At 51.0% G+C, this 18,915-nt stretch overlaps 1 protein-coding gene across 2 annotated transcripts in view; it reads left to right on the forward strand.

Moving 5' to 3' along the window:
- The window catches only part of Col26a1 (collagen type XXVI alpha 1 chain), a 147,304-nt gene extending 131,763 nt beyond the window's left edge, over positions 1-15,541 (forward strand). For both annotated transcript variants that reach the window (XM_032886641.1, XM_032886642.1), the window contains exons 6-13: positions 2,339-2,437; positions 3,018-3,170; positions 5,568-5,651; positions 7,806-7,858; positions 8,794-8,829; positions 10,048-10,095; positions 13,180-13,264; positions 14,124-15,541. In XM_032886641.1, coding sequence (XP_032742532.1) covers positions 2,339-2,437; positions 3,018-3,170; positions 5,568-5,651; positions 7,806-7,858; positions 8,794-8,829; positions 10,048-10,095; positions 13,180-13,264; positions 14,124-14,284 — 719 coding nt within the window. In that variant the 3' untranslated portion in view covers positions 14,285-15,541. The remainder of the gene's footprint in view (positions 1-2,338; positions 2,438-3,017; positions 3,171-5,567; positions 5,652-7,805; positions 7,859-8,793; positions 8,830-10,047; positions 10,096-13,179; positions 13,265-14,123) is intronic.
- The last annotated feature ends 3,374 nt before the right edge of the window (positions 15,542-18,915 follow it).

Below are 18,915 nucleotides of genomic sequence, written 5' to 3' on the forward strand. Positions count from 1 at the left end.
GGTAGAGCACCTGCCTAGAATCCCCCAGTGAGGGGCTGGGGGCGTGGCTCAGGGGTAGAGCCCCTGCCTAGAATCCCTCAATGAGGGGCTGGGTGCATGGCTCAGTGGTGGAGCTCCTGCCTAGTATATGTGAAGTCCTATGTTCATCTCCCAGGATGGCAATAAATAAAAAAAGAAAGAAAGAAAGAACACCCTGGAAACATTCAGATGTTCGTAAGACACACAGAGCCCTGTAGATCCCATTTAAGCTCTGTTGTCCAACTCCTGATCTTCCTGCTTCAGCCTCTGTGAGCTAGAATTTAGACCTGGGCCACCATCCCTGGCTTCTTGTCAAGAGCAAAACTAAAATGTCGTCTGTACAGACTCTCCTCAGAGGCCCCAGCTTTGTGGCCGGGCTGCAGATGCTGCTGATGTTTGTAGCCAACACAGCTCGCCTTCATCATGCCTGCTTGTCCTGGTGTCCTTTCTGTTCCCTGATGAAGCACTGTGAACGAAAACCAGCGTAGGGAATGTAAATCAGTCAGTGCTGAGGGAAGTCAGGGCAGGGATGTGAAACAGAACCCATGAAGGAGCAGTCCTTGCTGGCTCACCCACAGCCTCATGCTTGCCCAGCCTTCTTATATGAACCAGGACCACCCGCCTTGGGATGGCGCCACCTCACAGTGGGCTGAGCCCTCCTACAGCAATCAGCCCTCAAGATCACAGACATGCCCCAGGCCAATCCTTTCTAGCCGGTTTCAAGCTGAGATGGGGTATCAGCCACTCAGGGCTGCATCTAATAGAGTTAACTAGGACACCTGGGTAGTGCTGGCCTCAGGCTATATATGGTGGTGCAGGTGGTGGTGGTGCAGGTGGTGGAGGTGGTGGTGGTGGTGGTGGTGGTGGTGGTAGATGTGGGAGTGAGATATCCTTCAAGATGGGTCCCTGTCCTCACTGTGTCCTCACTAGGTATTTTCATAAATGAAAGGAAAGTTTACCTCTGCCCACCTTATTCTCCCAGGACAGGGTCTCTCACTGACCCTGGAGCTAGGCTGGAGGCCATCACGGCCCTCCTGCCCTGATCCTCCTCTGTCTGCCACCAACTGTGCCACATTCTAAGTGCAGGCAGCCATGCCCCACTGTAAGTGTCATTCCCAACTTTTTACCAAAGCGTGAGAGCAGCAAAGTTAGAGAAAGCAGCTCAAACTCAGACAAGTTAGGTAGGTGCCGGAGGTCCGGGGATATGATCTAGTCCCCTCTTCTCCTCCTAATGAACCCCGGATTCGCCCCTAGAGTTCACACACCTGCTCCGGATCCCAGGCCGCAAGTCTACTTTGTTACAAAGTCTCAAACTCGTTAATGCTCTTTTCTGGAACTTTATCAGAGAAAGGGAAGTTCCAGAAATGGCCAGCAGGTGGCAGACACGCCCCACTAATGGTGACTCCTGGGTTTCCTGCCTCCCTGAGGTTTTCTTTCCAGTAAGAGGAATCTTCCAGCGCTTCCTCACAGACTAGAGACAAATGCTGTTTCGATGATGAGCTATATGCATGGCCCTCGGGTTGACTTAACAGTGAGACAAGGTCCCACTATGTCCCCCAGGCTAGCCTTGAACTTTTGATCCTTCTGCTTCAGGCTCTTTAAGTGCTGGGATAACCGGGCCTGCTCCATGGTTGCACTCTCAGGCCTCTAGAATATTTCAAGAGGATAGTGGTTCAAGGGGAAGGCCTGACCCTGCAGACCCTTCAGGGCAGGTTGGGCTCGGCTGCCACAACTGCAGTTCTGGACCCGGTGCAAGAAGATAGCAGGAAGAAAGGATGTGGAGGAAACAAGCTACAGTTTGACTCTGTGACTGGGAGTAGAAGTCTGTGCCTCTCCATTGCTCAGTTTACCCATGTGTAAAAGGGGAGAGCAAACTCAATTATTGGGACTACAGACAAGGAAAGACGGCTTGTCAACTCTTAAGACTCGGTGCCGGGGTTGAGGATTTAGCTCAGTGGTAGAGCGCTTGCCTAGCAAGCGCAAGGCCCTGGGTTCGGTCCTCAGCTCCGAAAAAAAAAAGTATCTTAAGACTCGGTGCCAGGGGCATGGCTCAGTGATAGAGCCCCTGCCTAGAGTCCCCCAGTGAGGGGCTGGGGTGTGGCTCAGTGGTAGAGCCCCTGCCTAGAATCCCCCAGTGAGGAGCTGGGGGCGTGGCTCAGTGGTAGAGCCCCTGCCTAGAATCCCCCAGTGAGGGGCTGGGGACGTGGCTCAGTGGTAGAGCCCGTGCCTGCCACTCACCTAAGCACACAACCCGTGTGACCAGCACTGGAGCCTCTATGGCATCTGAGTCCACAGTGTTCTCCCATAATTCTCTCCTCAGGACCTCCAGGACTGATGGGACCACCTGGGCCTGCAGGGCCTCCAGGTTCCAAAGGTGACCGGGGCCAGACAGGAGAGACAGGCCCAGTGGGACCTCCAGGTAAGAAGCCCTTGTGCCCTGGAGTAGAGACCACTGTTTGCTTTGCACCTGAGCACAGGTGGCATTTTGTGTACCCTAATCTTGCTTGTTACCCCCAATTCATTACTTCTTTCTCACCTTCCTCTTCCCTACCAATCGCAGAGGTGCTTCAGGGTAAGAGTCTACAGGACCTTGGGGTGGGGGATGGGGTGGGACTGCTAAGGCCCAGGGGTCCAAGCACCTGAAATGCCACCCAAGAATCCCATGATCCCCTGAGTGCTGCAGAGCGCCTACGCCTGCGCCTGCGGAAGGCTGGCTCACCCTCCGTCTTTGCTCCACAGTTAAACCACTCCTGAGTCCCAAGACATCTGACTGGAGCCTGCGCTGATCCCACTGCTAACTCTGTCATGGTCTTTCTCTGCTGTCCCTACGCCAGAATGAGGAAGCTGTCCCCTTGCCCTGCAGGAGGACTGTGGGTCCAGAGACTTATCACTGATGGGACAAGTGTCCTTGGCCACTCCTCTCGCCCTCAGGGCCATAGTCCCCTGTCAGTAACATCGAAGCTGCCAGTGTCACTTAAAGCCTTTGCTCTTCATTGTAGGTCTCCTGGGACCACCAGGGCCACGAGGGCTTCCTGGAGAGATGGGACGCCCTGGTCCCCCAGGCCCTCCTGGCCCAGCAGGCAGTCCTGGCCTCTTGCCAAACAGTCCCCAAGGCGTCCTCTACTCCCTGCAGACACCTACAGACAAGGAGAGTGAGTGCTGGACCTCGGGTGGGTGGGGATGGGTGAGCCAAGCTGTCTGTGGAAAGAAACTAACTTTCCCCCAAGGATCCCAGAGAAGCTGAGGGTCCACCAATGCCAGGGGTCATCCAGGAAATGAGTCTTGGTCCTGAGGAAGATCCCCTTCATGGAGACCATCTCCAGTGCTGCTCCTGGCCTGGAGGCTTAGCTCACCAGGTCTGACACCTCCCCCTCTGCCTGCAATCAACTCTACCAGCTGGCAAGGCTCCCCCACCAGGATCATGCCTGAAACATTTCCTTCCCTAGGTCCCTCACCGTAAGATACCCAACAGGTGTTTACTGACACAAAAGTGACAAAAGGAACCTGCTTGTTCTCAGGGGTCACAGTGTGACCCGTGTGAGCCACAGACCCCCCCCCCAAAAAAAACCCAACTTTGTATGGACACAGAGCATGGTGTCTAAGGGATCAGAGAGAGGGAGAGTGCAAAGGAGGAGAAGTTTTGGCTAAGTGCTCTAATCCTATTCTTAACCTAACCCCTAACCCTAGCCCTGGGGTTATTTTAAAATCTTAGACGAGCTGGGCATGGTGTCACAAGCCTAGCCCCAGCTCTCAGGAGGCTGTCGCAGAAGATTCAATGCTAGCTTTAAGTCAATCTGGGATATACAGCAAACTCAAGACCCGTCCAAACTGTACAAGGAAACCCTGTTTCAAACAAGAAAAAAAAGCATATTTTTTAAAAAGTAGGGGTACATGACTCAGTGGTAGAGCTCCTGCCTAGAATCCCCCAGTGAGGGGCTGGGGGCGTGGCTCAGTGGTAGAGCCCCTGCCTAGAATCCCCCAGTGAGGAGCTGGGGGTGTGGCTCAGTGGCCTCCAGTGAGGAACTGGGAGTGTGGCTCAGTGGTAGAGCCCCTGCCTAGAATCCCCCAGTGAGGGGCTGGGGCATGGCCCAGTGTGAGGGACTGGGAGTGTGGCTCTGGTAGCCCCTGCCTAGAATCCCCCAGTGAGGGACTGGGGTGTGGCCCAATGGTAGAGCCCCTGCCTAGAATCCCCCAGTGAGGGGCTGGGGTGTGGCTCAGTGGTAGAGCCCTGCCTAGAATCCCCAGTGAGGGGCTGGGGCGTGGCTCAGTGGTAGAGGGGTTGGGGGCTGGGCGTGGCTCAGTGGTAGAGCCCCTGCCTAGAATCCCCCAGTGAGGGGCTGGGGGCGTGGCTCCGTGGTAGAGCCCCTGCCTAGAATCCCCCAGTGAGGGGCTTGGGGGCGTGGCTCAATGGCAGAATACTTACATAGTACGTATGAGGCTTGGGGTTCAATCTCCAATACCTCAAAAATAAATAAACAGTTGTATTAAAAAAAGAAGAGTGCACTAAAGTAAATGTATTATATTTATTTATTGATAGAGGCATGACATAGTTTAGGTATAGAGGTCAGAGGATAACTTGTGGGAGTCAGTTTTCTCCTTCTACCATCTCAGGTCACCAGCCTTGATAGCAAGTGCCTTTACCCTCTGAGCCATCTTGCCAGCCCCCAAAAAATAAAATCTTGAAGAAGAGGATGGGTTGGTGATATGATTGACAGTATGGGTCCATCGTTATGGAAACAGGTTTGGGGAAACCCCGTTTAGCACACCATACATATAACACAAACCTCTCTGGGTGCTGATAACTGTTTCTGAATCCTGGCCTCAGTTTCCCCAGTTGTAAAGCTGTACTCTAAGGACATTGACACACAGTTTCTGGGTGCTTGCAGTAAAAGGAGGGTCTGTGCTAAGGCATGATGGGAATCTAGGTGCATTCATTCAAAGGGTGCCTGGTGGGGCAGGAAGTCCATTCTGACATGGTTTGTAGCCTGTGCTTCCTTGGAGAAATGTTCCTAGTTAGAAAGAAGGCAAATGACACTGGAGAGTGGGCAATGACCCTAATGGCCACTGAAATATATCCCTAAGCCACAAGGAGCTGAACAGAGGAGCCCCCTGATGTCCACACATTCGGGGGTGTGTGTGTGTGTGTGTGTGTGTGTGTGTGTGTGTGTGTGTGTGCGTGCGTGCGCTCGCGTGCATGCGTGTAAAGACCAAAGGTTGACATCAAGTGTCTCCCGCTGTTGCCGTCCACCTTTTATTTGAGACAGCATCTCCTACTGAGCCCAGAGCTTGCTGGTTGCCAATGGGGAACCCAGCGAGTCTGGTCTTTCCATGCCCCAGTGTTGGGATTACAGGCAAGCACTCCCACTCCCAGCTTTTATGTGGATGCTAGGGATTCGAACTTAGACCTTCATGCTTGTGCGACAAGATCTTTCACCACTGACCCACTTCTCCCCACCCCTTATTCTGAATTCTGAGCAGTTAAGTGTGTCCATTTGCACACAGTGTGGGGGCGCTGGACCTGACTGCTGATCGTTTGACTCTCTCTGCAGATGGAGACTCCCAGCTCAACCCTGCTGTTGTGGACACAGTGCTGACTGGCATCCCAGGTCCCCGGGGTCCCCCGGGACCCCCTGGTGAGTAGATTAAAGATTCCTTTTTGGGTTTGTCCTGAGTACAGAGGTCTTTTTTCCCCTATATTTATTTTTAAAGATAGGGTATAATGTAGCCCAGGCTGGCCTCCAACTTACTATATAGCCAAGGATAACCTTCAACTTCTGATCCTCATGCCTCCAGCTCCCGAGTGCTGAGATTACAGATGTGCCCCCAGTACACCCAGTTTATGCAGTGCTAAGAATCCAACCGAGTTAAGCACACTACCTGTCTTCATCCTTAGCTGTGAACCAAGGTCTTAAGGAAATTAAAGTCCAGTTGGGCAGTCTACGGTGTCCAGATGGACCTGGGGCCTGAGGTGAATCCTCATCCCCACCCTGACACAACTGGACACATCAACTCTGAACAAGTCTACTAGAATAGGACAGACGTCTGAAAGAAGTGGTCCTAGGCTCTCCTTATGGGAGCCACAATGAAAAGCGCAAACCCAGACCAGGGCCAGGCTGGGGCAGCAGAGGGGACTAGGGACCTTGGAGTAGGATTCAGCTTAGGTGTACAGTGGGTAGCAAAACTGGGATCCTTATGGGAAGAGAGAGCCTGGGGATATCCCATCACTTACAGACCTTCTGTGTGTACAGATGCACACGCCATGCCCCAAGGGCTCCATAAATAAACAGATTAGAACTGCAGGTGGACACCTCCTTGCTGCTCACCTCTGTCCTGGGGTCAGGAGCTATGGCTCAGTGAAGATCTGGGGCGTGGCTCAGTGGTAGAGCCCCTGCCTAGAATCCCCCAGTGAAGGGATGGGAGTGTGGCTCAGTGGTGGAGCACCTGCTTAGCATGCATAAGGACCCAGGTTTCCTCCCCACTCTTCTGTAGAATAGAAGAAAGCAATGGTAAGAGGCAGCTTTGGAAAGGAGATGAGTGGGGTTCATATAGAAGGTTATATTTGAGAGAGGTGAGGCAGCAGATTTGTGCGGTACTGAGGACTTCCAGGTGACATGTCACACCTCTGGCATGCGTGGGATACAGAGATGGTGTTTGTTTTATAAAACTAAACTTGGCCTGGTATGTCTTCTCCTGAGGTGGCTGCATGGGCACACTCTAGTGAAGGTTCCCTCAGACTGAAGAAGTGCGGGTCTGTGCAGGGAAAAGGGTTGAAAGCCTGACCCTCAGGATGTCCCTGGGCTGTTGGGAAAAATGGGGCATGAAGCCCACAGTGGATGTGAGCAGGGGTTGGCCTGCACCAAAGATTTACATGGAGGAAGAAAGGGGGATGTCCTGGGGTTCCTTTTAGCCAGTGCTGCTAAGAAAACCAGGAAATAATAATGGGGAGTTTGCTCATCCATTGATGGGAAGAAACGGCACCAGTGGAACTTTCCAGAAGGCCATCTGTGGGGTGAGGTGAAGAGGGCCTGGTGGGAGTGTTGCAGTTTCCATCCTGTTGCTGTGACATCATGGCCAAAATCAGCTCAGGGAGGACATGGTTTATTTCAGCTTACAGGGCATAGTGTGCCATTGAGGGGAGCCAGGGCAGGAACCTGAAGCTGAAACTATGGAGGAATTCTATTTGCTGGCTTATTGATTTAGGCTTGTATAGCCAGGACCATCTGCTTAGGGAATGGTGCCACCCATAGTGGGCTGGGCTCTCCTACATCAATTAATAATTAAAACAATTAAGACATATCAGTCTAGTTTTGACATCTCCTCTCAGATAACTCTAGAGTCATCTCTATAACTATAAGGGTACCCAGAATTAGTGGGGGACTTCAGAGGTCCCTAACAGAGCACTTCTAAATGTATTATTTGGATGGATATGGTGGGTGACAATGGTAAACAAGGAAAAATTAATGGAGGTTGGTTCAAGGTGTCCAAATTGTCAGGAGACAAACAGGCTGGGCCAGGACACTCTGGATTAGCTCCCTGCTCAGTCTCCTGGTCTCAGGATTGGAGTAACCATTTGGATTAGGAATGGAAGGAGGTGGATGGATAGAGGTGAGTGTGTGCAATTGAGGGTGGGAAGCCTACAGTATGTGAGTCTTTTATCATGTCCTTTCATCAAACTTTCATTTGTTACCAGTCAGGGAAGACCCAGGGCAGGAATATCCCTGTTCATGTCTGATGGGAGATCAATGGATATTTCTGACCTCACAACTCACTGATGACTTTACCCACAGGTCCCCCAGGACCACATGGTCCACCAGGACCCCCAGGAGCACCTGGATCCCAGGTAAGGACACAGCCATTTCTAGTGTAGTATAGGAGGTAGTCTCAGGGTATCAATTTCCCAGTGTAGTTCCACTCCCATTTTGTTGGTGAGCTGAGTCCCAGTGAGGTTAGACATTGCTGGAAGCCATGCAGACATTCTCAGGAGGTCACCCAGTGACACAGGGACCCTTGTTCTTTTCCTGAGAATCACCTATGGGAGAGGAAGCAGGATCCTAAGCCTGACTGGACAGTCCCAAACTGTAGGACTGCTCTGCCTGTCCAACCGTGTGGTCCATCAGTTTAGAGAGAGGGGAGTGTGGGTGCCAATACCCTGATCTAGAGACAAGGCTAGTAGTAAACATGGAGTGAGATGTAAGACTAGGTAAGATGTCTGGGTTTTATCTGGAACTCTGTGAAGGTTTCAGTCATATGGATGGCACTCACTGAGTTGGGAGTCATTTTTCATGCTACCGTTTGTATTTTTAGAGGGTCCCTCTGGTTCACTGTGAGGCAAGGAGCTAGGGTCCCACTTTGGTGAAAGTTTGAGCAGTGTTTTGTGAGCATCTGGGCATGAGGAGACAGCTGCACACATAAGCACATAGCTGAGAGCCCTGGGTTTGGCATATATAAATCCTGGATCAGCATATACACAACCATCCTCCTGTCTCAGTATATTACTTGTAGGTTTTTCTGCCCATCTGCTAAGCCCTGGTTCCCTCCTCTGCAAGCTGCCCATGCTTGACACTGGTTCATTGTCCAAGAGATTGGACCAAAGTCTCACCCAAGGCTTAGTGTCAGACATCTGCTGTGGGTGGAGCTATAGACTCAGTCAGGTCCCAAGTTTGAGCTTCCAGCTTCCTCTTCTGCTGGGATTCAGCATGGGTGGGGCCAGAAGCAGAAAACAGCATAGATAAGAAAGCATCACTGATGGGTTTTTTTGCCCCCCCCTGCCCCCAGGGTCTGGTGGATGAGCAGGTTGTGGCAAAGCCATCTGTAAGTATGGGCTGGGCACTGGGAAATTGGGAGCCGTGTCTGCATTCAGCTCTGTAGTGTCCTCAAACATAGGCTTGTCTATCCTAACTAGGGGAAGGGTTGGAAAGCACGAACCAGGTACAGCCTAAGCTGTCTCTATAGAGATGGAGTGACCTGGAGGTGGAACTCCTGCCTGAGAGGGTAATAAGAGAGGAAATGACCTTAAGTTGGGGGGTTGTTCTGGGAAGGTCTAGTCACAGCTTATATATGAATTAATGTACCAAGTGGTCTGGAGTTTTATATTAGTGCTGTATAGCCTAGAGTCAGAGATTCACAATCTGTGTAACTAGAAAGATCCCTTTGGTTCTCTGGACCTCCCAGAGTCTGGTACTCGGACAGCTGGCTTCCATGACCCTTTTCAGACACAGGGATTTATGGGTCTCAGCTCCAGTCTCTAAGACCAAACGAAGAGGCTAATATTTCATGTTCAAGCCACAAATCAGGGTCAGGAGGTAGAGACTGGATCTCTGCTCTGTACCTACTGATACAATAGGAGTAGCTGGCATAATGTACTTAAGCCTCGCTACCACACAGCTATGGTTCAGAAAGATTAAGTAACTTCCCAAAGTAACACAGCACAACAGTAGAGCTGGGATTTGAACTCAGGAGTGTCTGTCAACCTCCAAGGCTTGCCTCCTCCCATGCTTCTGTCTAATGACAAATGGCAGTACTGGCTCTGACAACACTTCTAAAACTCAGAATAGTTTAATCCCCTGTTCAGTATTAATCTGCTTAACCTCCTTTATAGCAACAAGGTAGGTATTATTACTAATCATCTTTTAGAGGTGAACAATATAGGCTTAGAGAAGTTAGCATTGTTCAAAGCCACAAAGCAGTCACTGGCCATGTATATGTGATGCCATGATGTTGGTTTTACTGGCCCCATTTTAGAGACTGGAAAGCAAAGCCCAGAGACAAAGGTGATTTAATGAACATTCACAAAAGTTGACACATGATCTCCCCAAGTTCCAAGCCTGAGTCTTCTGTGTTTCAAAGCAATCATTAGGAAATATGACTCTACATATTTCCCTATGACAGACTGAACAATTGATGTCCTGGTCTATGCCCTCCATCCCTTGTCTCACCCCCAGACCATTTGTCTTCAGTTTCTGCATGTCCCTGGGGTGGAGAGGTTCCTTTGACTCTACCAATGTCTTGACCATGAGACTTGCTTCCTAGGGTGAACCCAGTGTGAAGGGAGAAGAGGACAAAGCCACCACCGCAGAGGTAACTATGGTTGTTGGCAATGTCTACTATGCTAGAGGTGAAAGTCAGGCACCCAAGGACAGTCCTGAGCTGGGTACTGGCTGCCGAGGACAGAGTCCTCCTTTTTCCTCTGGTAGTTTCCGGCGCAACAAAGTGGCAGTGTGAATACTCTGGCAACTGTGGGCCAGATGCAGGTGGGGTGACTGAGCCTGGATGCTGGGATGGGAAGAGCATTCTCAGGAGTAGCTGGTGGGGGGCAGGGCATAAACATGTAGAAAAGATACTGCCCCTTAACAAGCCCCAGTTACAAAGAGCAGTTGCCACACTGACTTGATGGACATGGGCTGGTGGATGTGGCATTAATGGGTAGAGGGAGTGGGTTTCAACTTGGAACCCTAATGAAGGAGAATAGGAATGGGAAAAGATTGGGGCAAGCAAGTGGGAGCTGGGACAAGAGCTTGGAGGGAGAGGAAAGAACCGGGATGCTGGGGTCCTCAGAGGAAGCTGTAAACGCAGGGTTGGGCATGTGTCTCTGTTGGTAGAGTACTTGCTTAGCATGCATGGATTTCAAGGGTGTTCGTAGTCTGCATGGGCAACCTGAGACTGAGTTTGGGGACAGAAAAACAAATGACAGGAACAAAAGCAGTCTGGGAAGGGGCATGCCTGCTGAGAACTTCCTGTATGTGCCGGAAGTAAGCTTGTGGCCGACTTCAAGAGTCAGTGGGAGATTTGGAGATTTGGAGCAGGGTGGAGAGGGCCTGGGCTATGGGAGTGAGGATAAGCCAATGCATGGCAGAGGAAGGGCTTTAGAAAGTTCTTGCTACACTTTTTTTTTTAAAGATTTATTCATTTATTATATATAAGTACACTGAAGCTGTCTTCAGATACACCAGAAGAGGGCGTCGGATCTCTTTACAGATGGTTGTGAGCCACCATGTGGTCGCTGGGAATTGAACTCAGGACCTCTGGAAGAGTAGTCGGGTGCTCTTAACCACTGAGCCATCTCTCCAGCCCAGTTCTTGCTATACTTAAGGAAAGGAAATCCCAGTGCTCAGGAGGCTGACTCAGGAAAAGCACAGGTTCAAGACTAGCTTGGGGCACATAATGGGACCCTGTCTCAAAAAACAAAATTTTGAAAAAAGCATACGAAGAGTGGAAGGAAAAAGGAAATAAGACGGGAGAGAAGAGAGGGAGAGAGGAGAGGGGAAGGAAGGAGGGAAGTGAGGGAGAGGAGGAGAGTACTGCTTGTCTGGGTCTCTGACTGAGAAACCCTGAAGACCCCAGTTCCCCACCCAGAGCCTCTTCCCGGTGAGGAGGTGTGGATTCTGCACACAGCTGTCTTCTGTCCCCTGGTGGGAACTTCATTCTTATCATCTAAGAAACACTCTCTGACTCCCCCATGACCCTGAACGGAACAGCACAGCCCCATGTTCCACAGGCAAAAACGCACGCCTACCCTGACACCAGCCCTGTGCTGCCCTGGTGTGGTAGCCTCACTCCTTGGCCACCTGGTGTTGCCTTGCCTTGGTGTTTGTCTCTCAAAAGTCAGCAGCCTACTTTGTGTGGTCATGCACCTCCACAAGTGAAGCTGCATGTGAAGGTTCTAGAACTGTGTCTGGCACTAGCTCCTACCAGCAGTCTGGGGAGGCTCAGCTGTCTCTATTCCTTTTCTGGCTTGACCCAGCCTACTCCACAAGGCTGATCTGGCCAGCGCTCTCAGAGGGACAATCCAGGCAGGTACAGACCTCGGTGTTCACCTCAGGCCTCTGAGCTGGGTGCTCCGGCCTCTTAGTCTTGTCTGGAAGGTGGGTGTCCTGGGTAGCTTTCCATCGCTGTGATAAACATTGTCCGGAAAATGGATTCACGAGCTTCAGTCTATAGTCTGTCATCAGGGGAAGCCAAAGCTTGTAAGAGTTCTTCATATGTCCTGGGTTAAAAACAAGTCCAATGTGGTGTCCAATAGTTGCAAACTTATCTTCCGTTTCATGAGTGAGATTTCATTCTGCTAGCGTTCCTCATTAGGAAAGAAAGAAATCCTCTCTTTTAAGGCACCCAATTGCCTACTTCAGTCTTGGCCATTATATTCTACGTGCTACATCAAAGAAGCCGTCAGCGAACCCAAGGTTACGATTACTGACACCTACATTCCCTCCTAAGGGCTTTATGATTTAGGTCCATGATCTTTTGAGTTAATCTTTTACATGGCGGGAAGTAGAGGGTCTGTTGGAGCTGGAACTGTGTCTCCCAAGAATATATGATGGGAGACCACCCTCATAGAAGAAGGGGGAGGGGATAGGGGTTTGTGGATGGGAAACCGGGAAAGGGGATACCATTTGACTATCCAATTAAAAAAAAATATATAGATGAATCAGGACTGGAGAGATGGCTCAGCAGCTGAGAGTTCATATTGCTTGTCTCAGTTTGCTTTCTATTGTGGTAATAAACACCACGACCAAAGCAACCTGGAGAGGAAAGGGTTAATTTCAGCTTACAGCTTACTGTCCATCTTCAGGGGATATCAAGGCAGCAACCTGGAGGCAGGAACTGAAGCAGAAACCATAGAGGAACATGGCTTACCGGCTTGCTCACCATAGACTGCTCAGCTGGCTTTCTAATACAATCTAGGACCACCTGCTCAGGAATGACACCGCCCATAGTGGGCTCTGCCCTTCCACATCAATCATCAGTCAAGGAACTGATGCCATGGTCTGGCCTACAAGCCACTCTGATGGAGGATTTTCTCAATTGAGGTTACTCTTTCCAACCAACAAACAAAATCACCACAGGGCATGCTGGGAAGGAACCCTTAGACAACCATGACAGGAGAAAAACAGGCTTGAGCCCACCAGGTCTAGAGTGGAAGCCAGGCCAGCAGTCCATGCCTGGTCACTGTGGGGATGCTCACTGACTGGATCCAGGTCGCTCACTGGCGAATCCTCTTGGGAGCATCCGACTGATGCAGTCAGATCTCAGCTTTGGTGTCGGGTTGTAGTGGGGTGGACATTGGGGGAGAGGCAGGGCTGTGAGGATGTCCACCGTGTTTGCATAGCCTATGCCCACCCCAGGCTGACTGAGACCCTGAACCTGGCCTTTCATTCCCACCAGGGAGAAGGTGTGCAGCAGCTTCGAGAGGCCCTGAAAATCCTGGCAGAGAGGGTCCTTATCCTGGAACACATGATTGGGGTCCATGGTGAGTAGCAACTAGGCCTCCCACATTCCCAGGACCCGCTACCCCTGTGGGGGTCACTAAACCTGTATGGTCCCCTGCGTCAGGGACGCCACCTTGTTATTGTCCGATGGCCCCTCTGATTTTGCATCCCACCCCTCATCTGCTTAAGGACAGTAAGTGTCTAAGCCCTAACCACTGGCATCACAGGGGGTGACTAGCCACACCCAGCCATGCCAGGCTGCCTCCTGTCTCCACATCCGGCTCAGGCCAATCCCTCCCCCTGCTGACCACTGACTCCCACATCAGAACATGCTCCTTGGTGAAGCTGTCCTCTTTCTCCTCATCTTCCTTCTCGTCGTGGAATGAGTTTTCCCTGTGTCTTCCCAATACACTGGGGACCCCTGGTACAAGCTGGGGGTGGCTCTGCAAGCTCTGGAGCTCAGGCCACTTACGATTGGCTAAAGAATGAGTGGGTGGGTGCACAGATATGATGAATGCAGGATCAAACACATGGGAGGGTGCCTGGGTGGATGGATGAGTGGGAGAATGCGTGGGTAGACAAATGGGTGAACAGGGGAACGAATGACTGGGAGAATGAGTAGGTGGGAGATGAGAGAATGGGAAAATTAATGAATGGCAGAGTAAATGAATGGTGGCATGACTAGATGGGTGAATGAATGGGAAAGAAGATGAATGAATAGGAAAATTGAATGGGGACCTGGATGTGTGAATGGGTGAGCAAATTAATAGATGAATGAATGTGTTTGCTGCTGAATGAATGAATGAATGAATGAATGAATGAATGAGGGACAGAGCCTATTTGCCTTGTATTTGGTACACTTAGGCTCTTGAGCAACCCTTCCTCCTGCCCTCCTTCCAGATCCCCTGGCCTCCCCTGAGGGGGGCTCTGGGCAGGATGCGGCCCTGAGAGCCAACCTCAAGATGAAACGAGGAGGTCCTCGACCTGATGGCATCCTGGCTGCCCTGCTGGGCCCTGACCCTGCACAGAAGAGCCCAGACCAGGCTGGAGACAGGAAGTAAGAATCCCTCTCTCCCGTGTGAGCCCAGCCCTGCAGCTGAACAGCGGTTGTATCCTGAAGACTCCCTATGTGGAACTGGGCATCAGGCAGGGACAGTTGTGGAGGACTCTGGGAGCCTGAGGAGAGATGGTGCTTCCAAGGGGCAGGGCCCAGTGCTAACTAGCACGCCGACAGAACTTTTCTTTTGCCCCTGTCCCCTACCTCCCACTCCCGCTGGAGACAGGGTCTGGGTGGGCTGCGTGGAGGTAGGAGACTAATCACAATTCTCAATAGCTGAGCCACTGCTCTGTCAGGGTCGGGGCCAGCTCGGGTGCTTTCTCTATATTGTCTCATTTAACCCTTAAAAGGTAGGTCTGAGATCCCCACTCAGCTTGGGGACCGATTATAGAGGATACACACGACCCAGATCCTGGATGTGAGGGTTTGGGGGGAGGGTAGATTTTAACCCAGGCCTCACTGTTGCTGAAGCCATGACCTACAACCCTCTCCATGAGGTGTGTGGCCCCTCGGATTCCTGAGGCAGCTGGGCTGCCGGGAGGCAGGGCCACCTGGAAAGACATCAGGACACTACAGAATTTTGGGCCTGCCTCTCTTCCTCTGGTCACTTTCTAGGGCTGGGGTAGGGGCCAGCTTCCAAGAGGGGAGTTTGGAGCCATGAGGAAGGGTCTCTGAGAATGAGAAGGGCCAAATCTGTTCTGTAATGCTCCCTAATGTCTTCCAGCCTAGCTGAGCCCACTGTCCTTACCTGCCCTCCCCCATGGAGAAGGAAGGAGCATTTAATGAGACCATCCACTCAGGGTGGGACCTACAACCTCCATCACAGCCATTCTTTCATGACTATCTCTAGAGCCCTGCTATCTGATGGACGACACAAATCCGTGTCCCTTTTACAAACAGCCTATACCCTAGGCTTGCTAGCGGCCGTGTTCACACACCTTGAGGCTGGGGTCCTAGCAGGTTCCACAGAACTATTCCACAGCCCTGAAGACCTCTCTTGCTGGTGCTTGGTCTCTTATGACCCACATAACCTGGTGCTCCTCTAACCTGGCCTTGGCCCCGGCACTCAGAGGATAGAAAGGCCCACCCTTGGGTATGTCTCCCTGCCTGGCAGGAGTGACCGTCCCTAAAGTTCTTGGTGCTTATGCAAGGCTGGGACCTGATCCCCTGGGCCCTGTAGGCTCTCCCTGAGCTATTCTCTGTCTCCAAGAGGTGATCAGAGACCTGTGATGTTATTTCAAATAAAGGTGCTCTCTCCATGGTGGTGTTTCTGTGACTTGGCAGCTGTGGGCGAGGCTGGACTGCACCCAGATAATTTATGTCAGAGAACCGATAAACAAGTATGTCCAGTTTCAGGGTGACTTCAAGGTTTCTGCGGCAGAGGAACCCAAGAAAAGAACTTGATGGGAGAAGGTAGCCCTCGGAAGTGGCTGCTTGGAGCAGTCCAGCTGGTTTGGTTGGTAAAAAACATGGCTACCAAGACGGGTGACTTGAGAACTGACTCCTTCAAGTTGTCCTCTGACCTCCAGATATGCACTGCTACACATAAAGGAATCAATATGTCTGTATTTGAAGATGGGGCTGGAGAGATGGCTCAGAAGTTACTACAGCTGTCTGCTTTTGCAAGGGGATCCAGGTTCCATGCATGGCACCCTCGGGCACACAACCATCTGAAACTCCAGCTCCAGGCTACCCAATGTCCTCTCCTGGCCTCTACAGTTATCCACATACATGTGCACATACAAACTTACATGAGGAGGAAAAATGCACTCACTTATACACACTCACAACACACACACAACACATACACACACTCATAACACACACACACGTACACATATAAAAACAAAATACGTTTGAAAGAAAGAAAAGAAGCGTTTGCTCACTCTCTCCATCAAGGCTAAATTTGAGCTAATTTGGGGCCCCAGCCCTGCAAAGCAGAAATGTGGTTTCGTTTTTGTTTTATAAGAGAGGGTCTCACTCTGAAGACCTGGCCGACCAGGAATTCACTCTGTAGACCAAACTGCCTTGAATTCACAGAGATCAGCCTGCCTCTGCCTCCTGAATGTTGGGGTTAAAGGCGCGCTCCACCGTGCTATGAGGCAGAGAGTTGAGAGATGCCCGGTGTTGCGTGACTCTGGGCGGGTTTGTTTAATTAACACCCGCTTCCCGACTGGGACAGCGCAACAACCTAAAGAATGATTCAAACTTCTCTTGATGAGTTTGATGAGTTCATGAGGAGGAAGAATACAGACAGCTCCATTCCCTCCTTCATAGCTGTCAATCACCCACCCACCAAGCTCCGATTTCACAAGGCTCCGAGTGTCGACAGAATTTGTTCATGCTCTGGTGTAGGATATATACTCAGTGTCAAAGCAGCAGCAGTGACCTCAGACCACATAAAACACGGTAAACCAGACTATGCAGTCGGTGAGGAAAGCACTTGCTGCACAAGTCTGGGGACCCGAGTTCAATCCCTGGAACCGGCATAAAGGGGAAATGGGAGAACCAACTTCATAGCATTGTCCTTTGACTTCCACACATACATGATGACATGGGCAGCCCACAATGCATCATATGCACACAACAGTAATAATTTCAAAACTCAGAATCTAGGAATACTATACCTTAATAAGGCGTTTGCCTTTGCTCTTTCAAGGAGTCTGCTGGTCTCGTTAAGCAATGTCTAGTCATGGGACAGATGGCTTTTGTGACATTTTGGGATGTGGAGAAGCTAAAATGTGGTTTGCTGTGAGGTGGAGTTATTCTGACTAGGGTTTAGACTATTCAGGCTGTACCAGGGCACCCTCTTGCCCTGTCTCCCGTTCCTGCTCAGACCCGGCTCAGCAATAAATTAATTCCTTCCTAGAACCTCAGAAAAACCCAGATACTCAAGAAGCAAGGTTCCTAGGTCAGGGTGGGGATCCAGAATGGCTGCTGGGTCACTGTAGACCTTGGTACCGTCAGGTTCTTGCTGCGTGCCTGGTCCTCTCCTAACCAAAGCTGATGCCCGCTGACATTGAAACCATAGCTCAAATCTAGTAAAGAAGATGGGCGTCAAATATCCAGGCGATGGAGAAAACAGAGACTCTGAACTCAGAGTCCGGAACCAAAAGCTAAAGATGAGAGAGACCAAGAGACACACAGTTGGAATCTCAGCTTCCTATACTGGAATTATGGCTATAGGTGGGTTCCAAGACCTAGTAGGTGTGTGATTCTCCTCTCCCTGCACAGTCCCAGACCCGGCTGGCTCAGGATCAGTACTGGGAGACTGGGGAAGGATGCGTTTGAAGCTGAACTTTGACAGGGAACAGGGAGCTCGGAAACATTCTGAATGTCACACTCCTTTGTCCTTCCCCAGGGCAAGAGACACAGAAACATACGGTCTTTCCACCTTCCTGGCCTTTCCTCCGTTCCCTGCATGCGTATGCGCATGTGTACGCGTATGCACATGCGCATTATGGGGCTCAAGGGTGCTCCAGCAAGGGGGGCGGGGTTGGCCCCGTCTTATGGCCTGAACGGAACTTCTTAGTTGCTCATTCCATAACCAGAAACCCCAACTGCCCCTCCACAGCCTCCAGCTACTGTAAACGCTCAGGACTGCTGATCCTGAGATGCTCTCATCGGTGTCCTTCCTTTTCATCCTTCCCCGAAACCAGGAGGTTTAGAGGTGGAAACAGCCTGCACTGGGTCCCAGCAGGGGTAATAAAGGTATAACCAGGGTTCCCAGCCAAGCCTGTGACTCACTCTATCCAAAAATCACCCCCTTGCTGACCCCATATGCTCAGCTGTGGTTGTCCAGGTGCAGGAACATGCCCCTGTCCTCAGTCCCCAGGCTAGCTGGGTGCAACACAGAGAGCCACTGTGTCACATCACTGATCCCTACCTGGCAGGACCTGGGCAATGAGATCACCTCCTGTTCAGACCCCTTATGGCAGTGTGAGAAGGTGCCGGGCCAAGAGAAGGATAAAGGCTTCCCAAAGCAGCCCCAGCACAACACAAACCCCTCCCCACCCCGAGGAGAGCCAGCACCTGCAATTCCAACCCCAGGCTCTCACGGACCTGCTTTATGGAGAGTTTCACGAGATTTTTCAATTAATTGAATTCCCAGGGAGATTTACTTCCAATGTTATTAATAAATTCTAATGCCGCCTATAACTCTCAATTGTCAGGTAATTAACTTGCAATTGGCACGTTGTAAAAGGCAAATTAAATACCTCTTCAGGCAGGGGCTGGTGAAGCTGATGAGTCTGTCATGTGTGCTGAGGTAGAGAGCTGGGGGACATGTCCCTTCCCTCTACCGCTGACAAATGACAACCGTGTGCCCAGCATCCCCAACACTGGAGGAGGGTCACAGGGTCTCCTTCAGGGTTCCAGACACCCGGGGTTGATGTTGGTTACTGCTCCTGACTAAACACTGCAAAGGGCAGTTTATAGATCATAGGCTACAGGACTGAACAAATATGCCTCACAATTCTAGAAGATGAAGGACCAAGATCAAGCTGCAACAGTCAGATATGACCATGCTGAGGACTTTTCTTCCTCACAGAGGACTCTTTCCTGGCTCTGTCTTCTCATGTGTAATACTTTTCCTGAGGAGATGTGAATAAATACCTACTAGCCCCAGATGAGGAA

The sequence above is a fragment of the Rattus rattus genome, chromosome 16, assembly GCF_011064425.1.
Source record: "Rattus rattus isolate New Zealand chromosome 16, Rrattus_CSIRO_v1, whole genome shotgun sequence".
In the NCBI taxonomy this organism is placed as follows: Eukaryota; Metazoa; Chordata; class Mammalia; order Rodentia; family Muridae; genus Rattus; species Rattus rattus.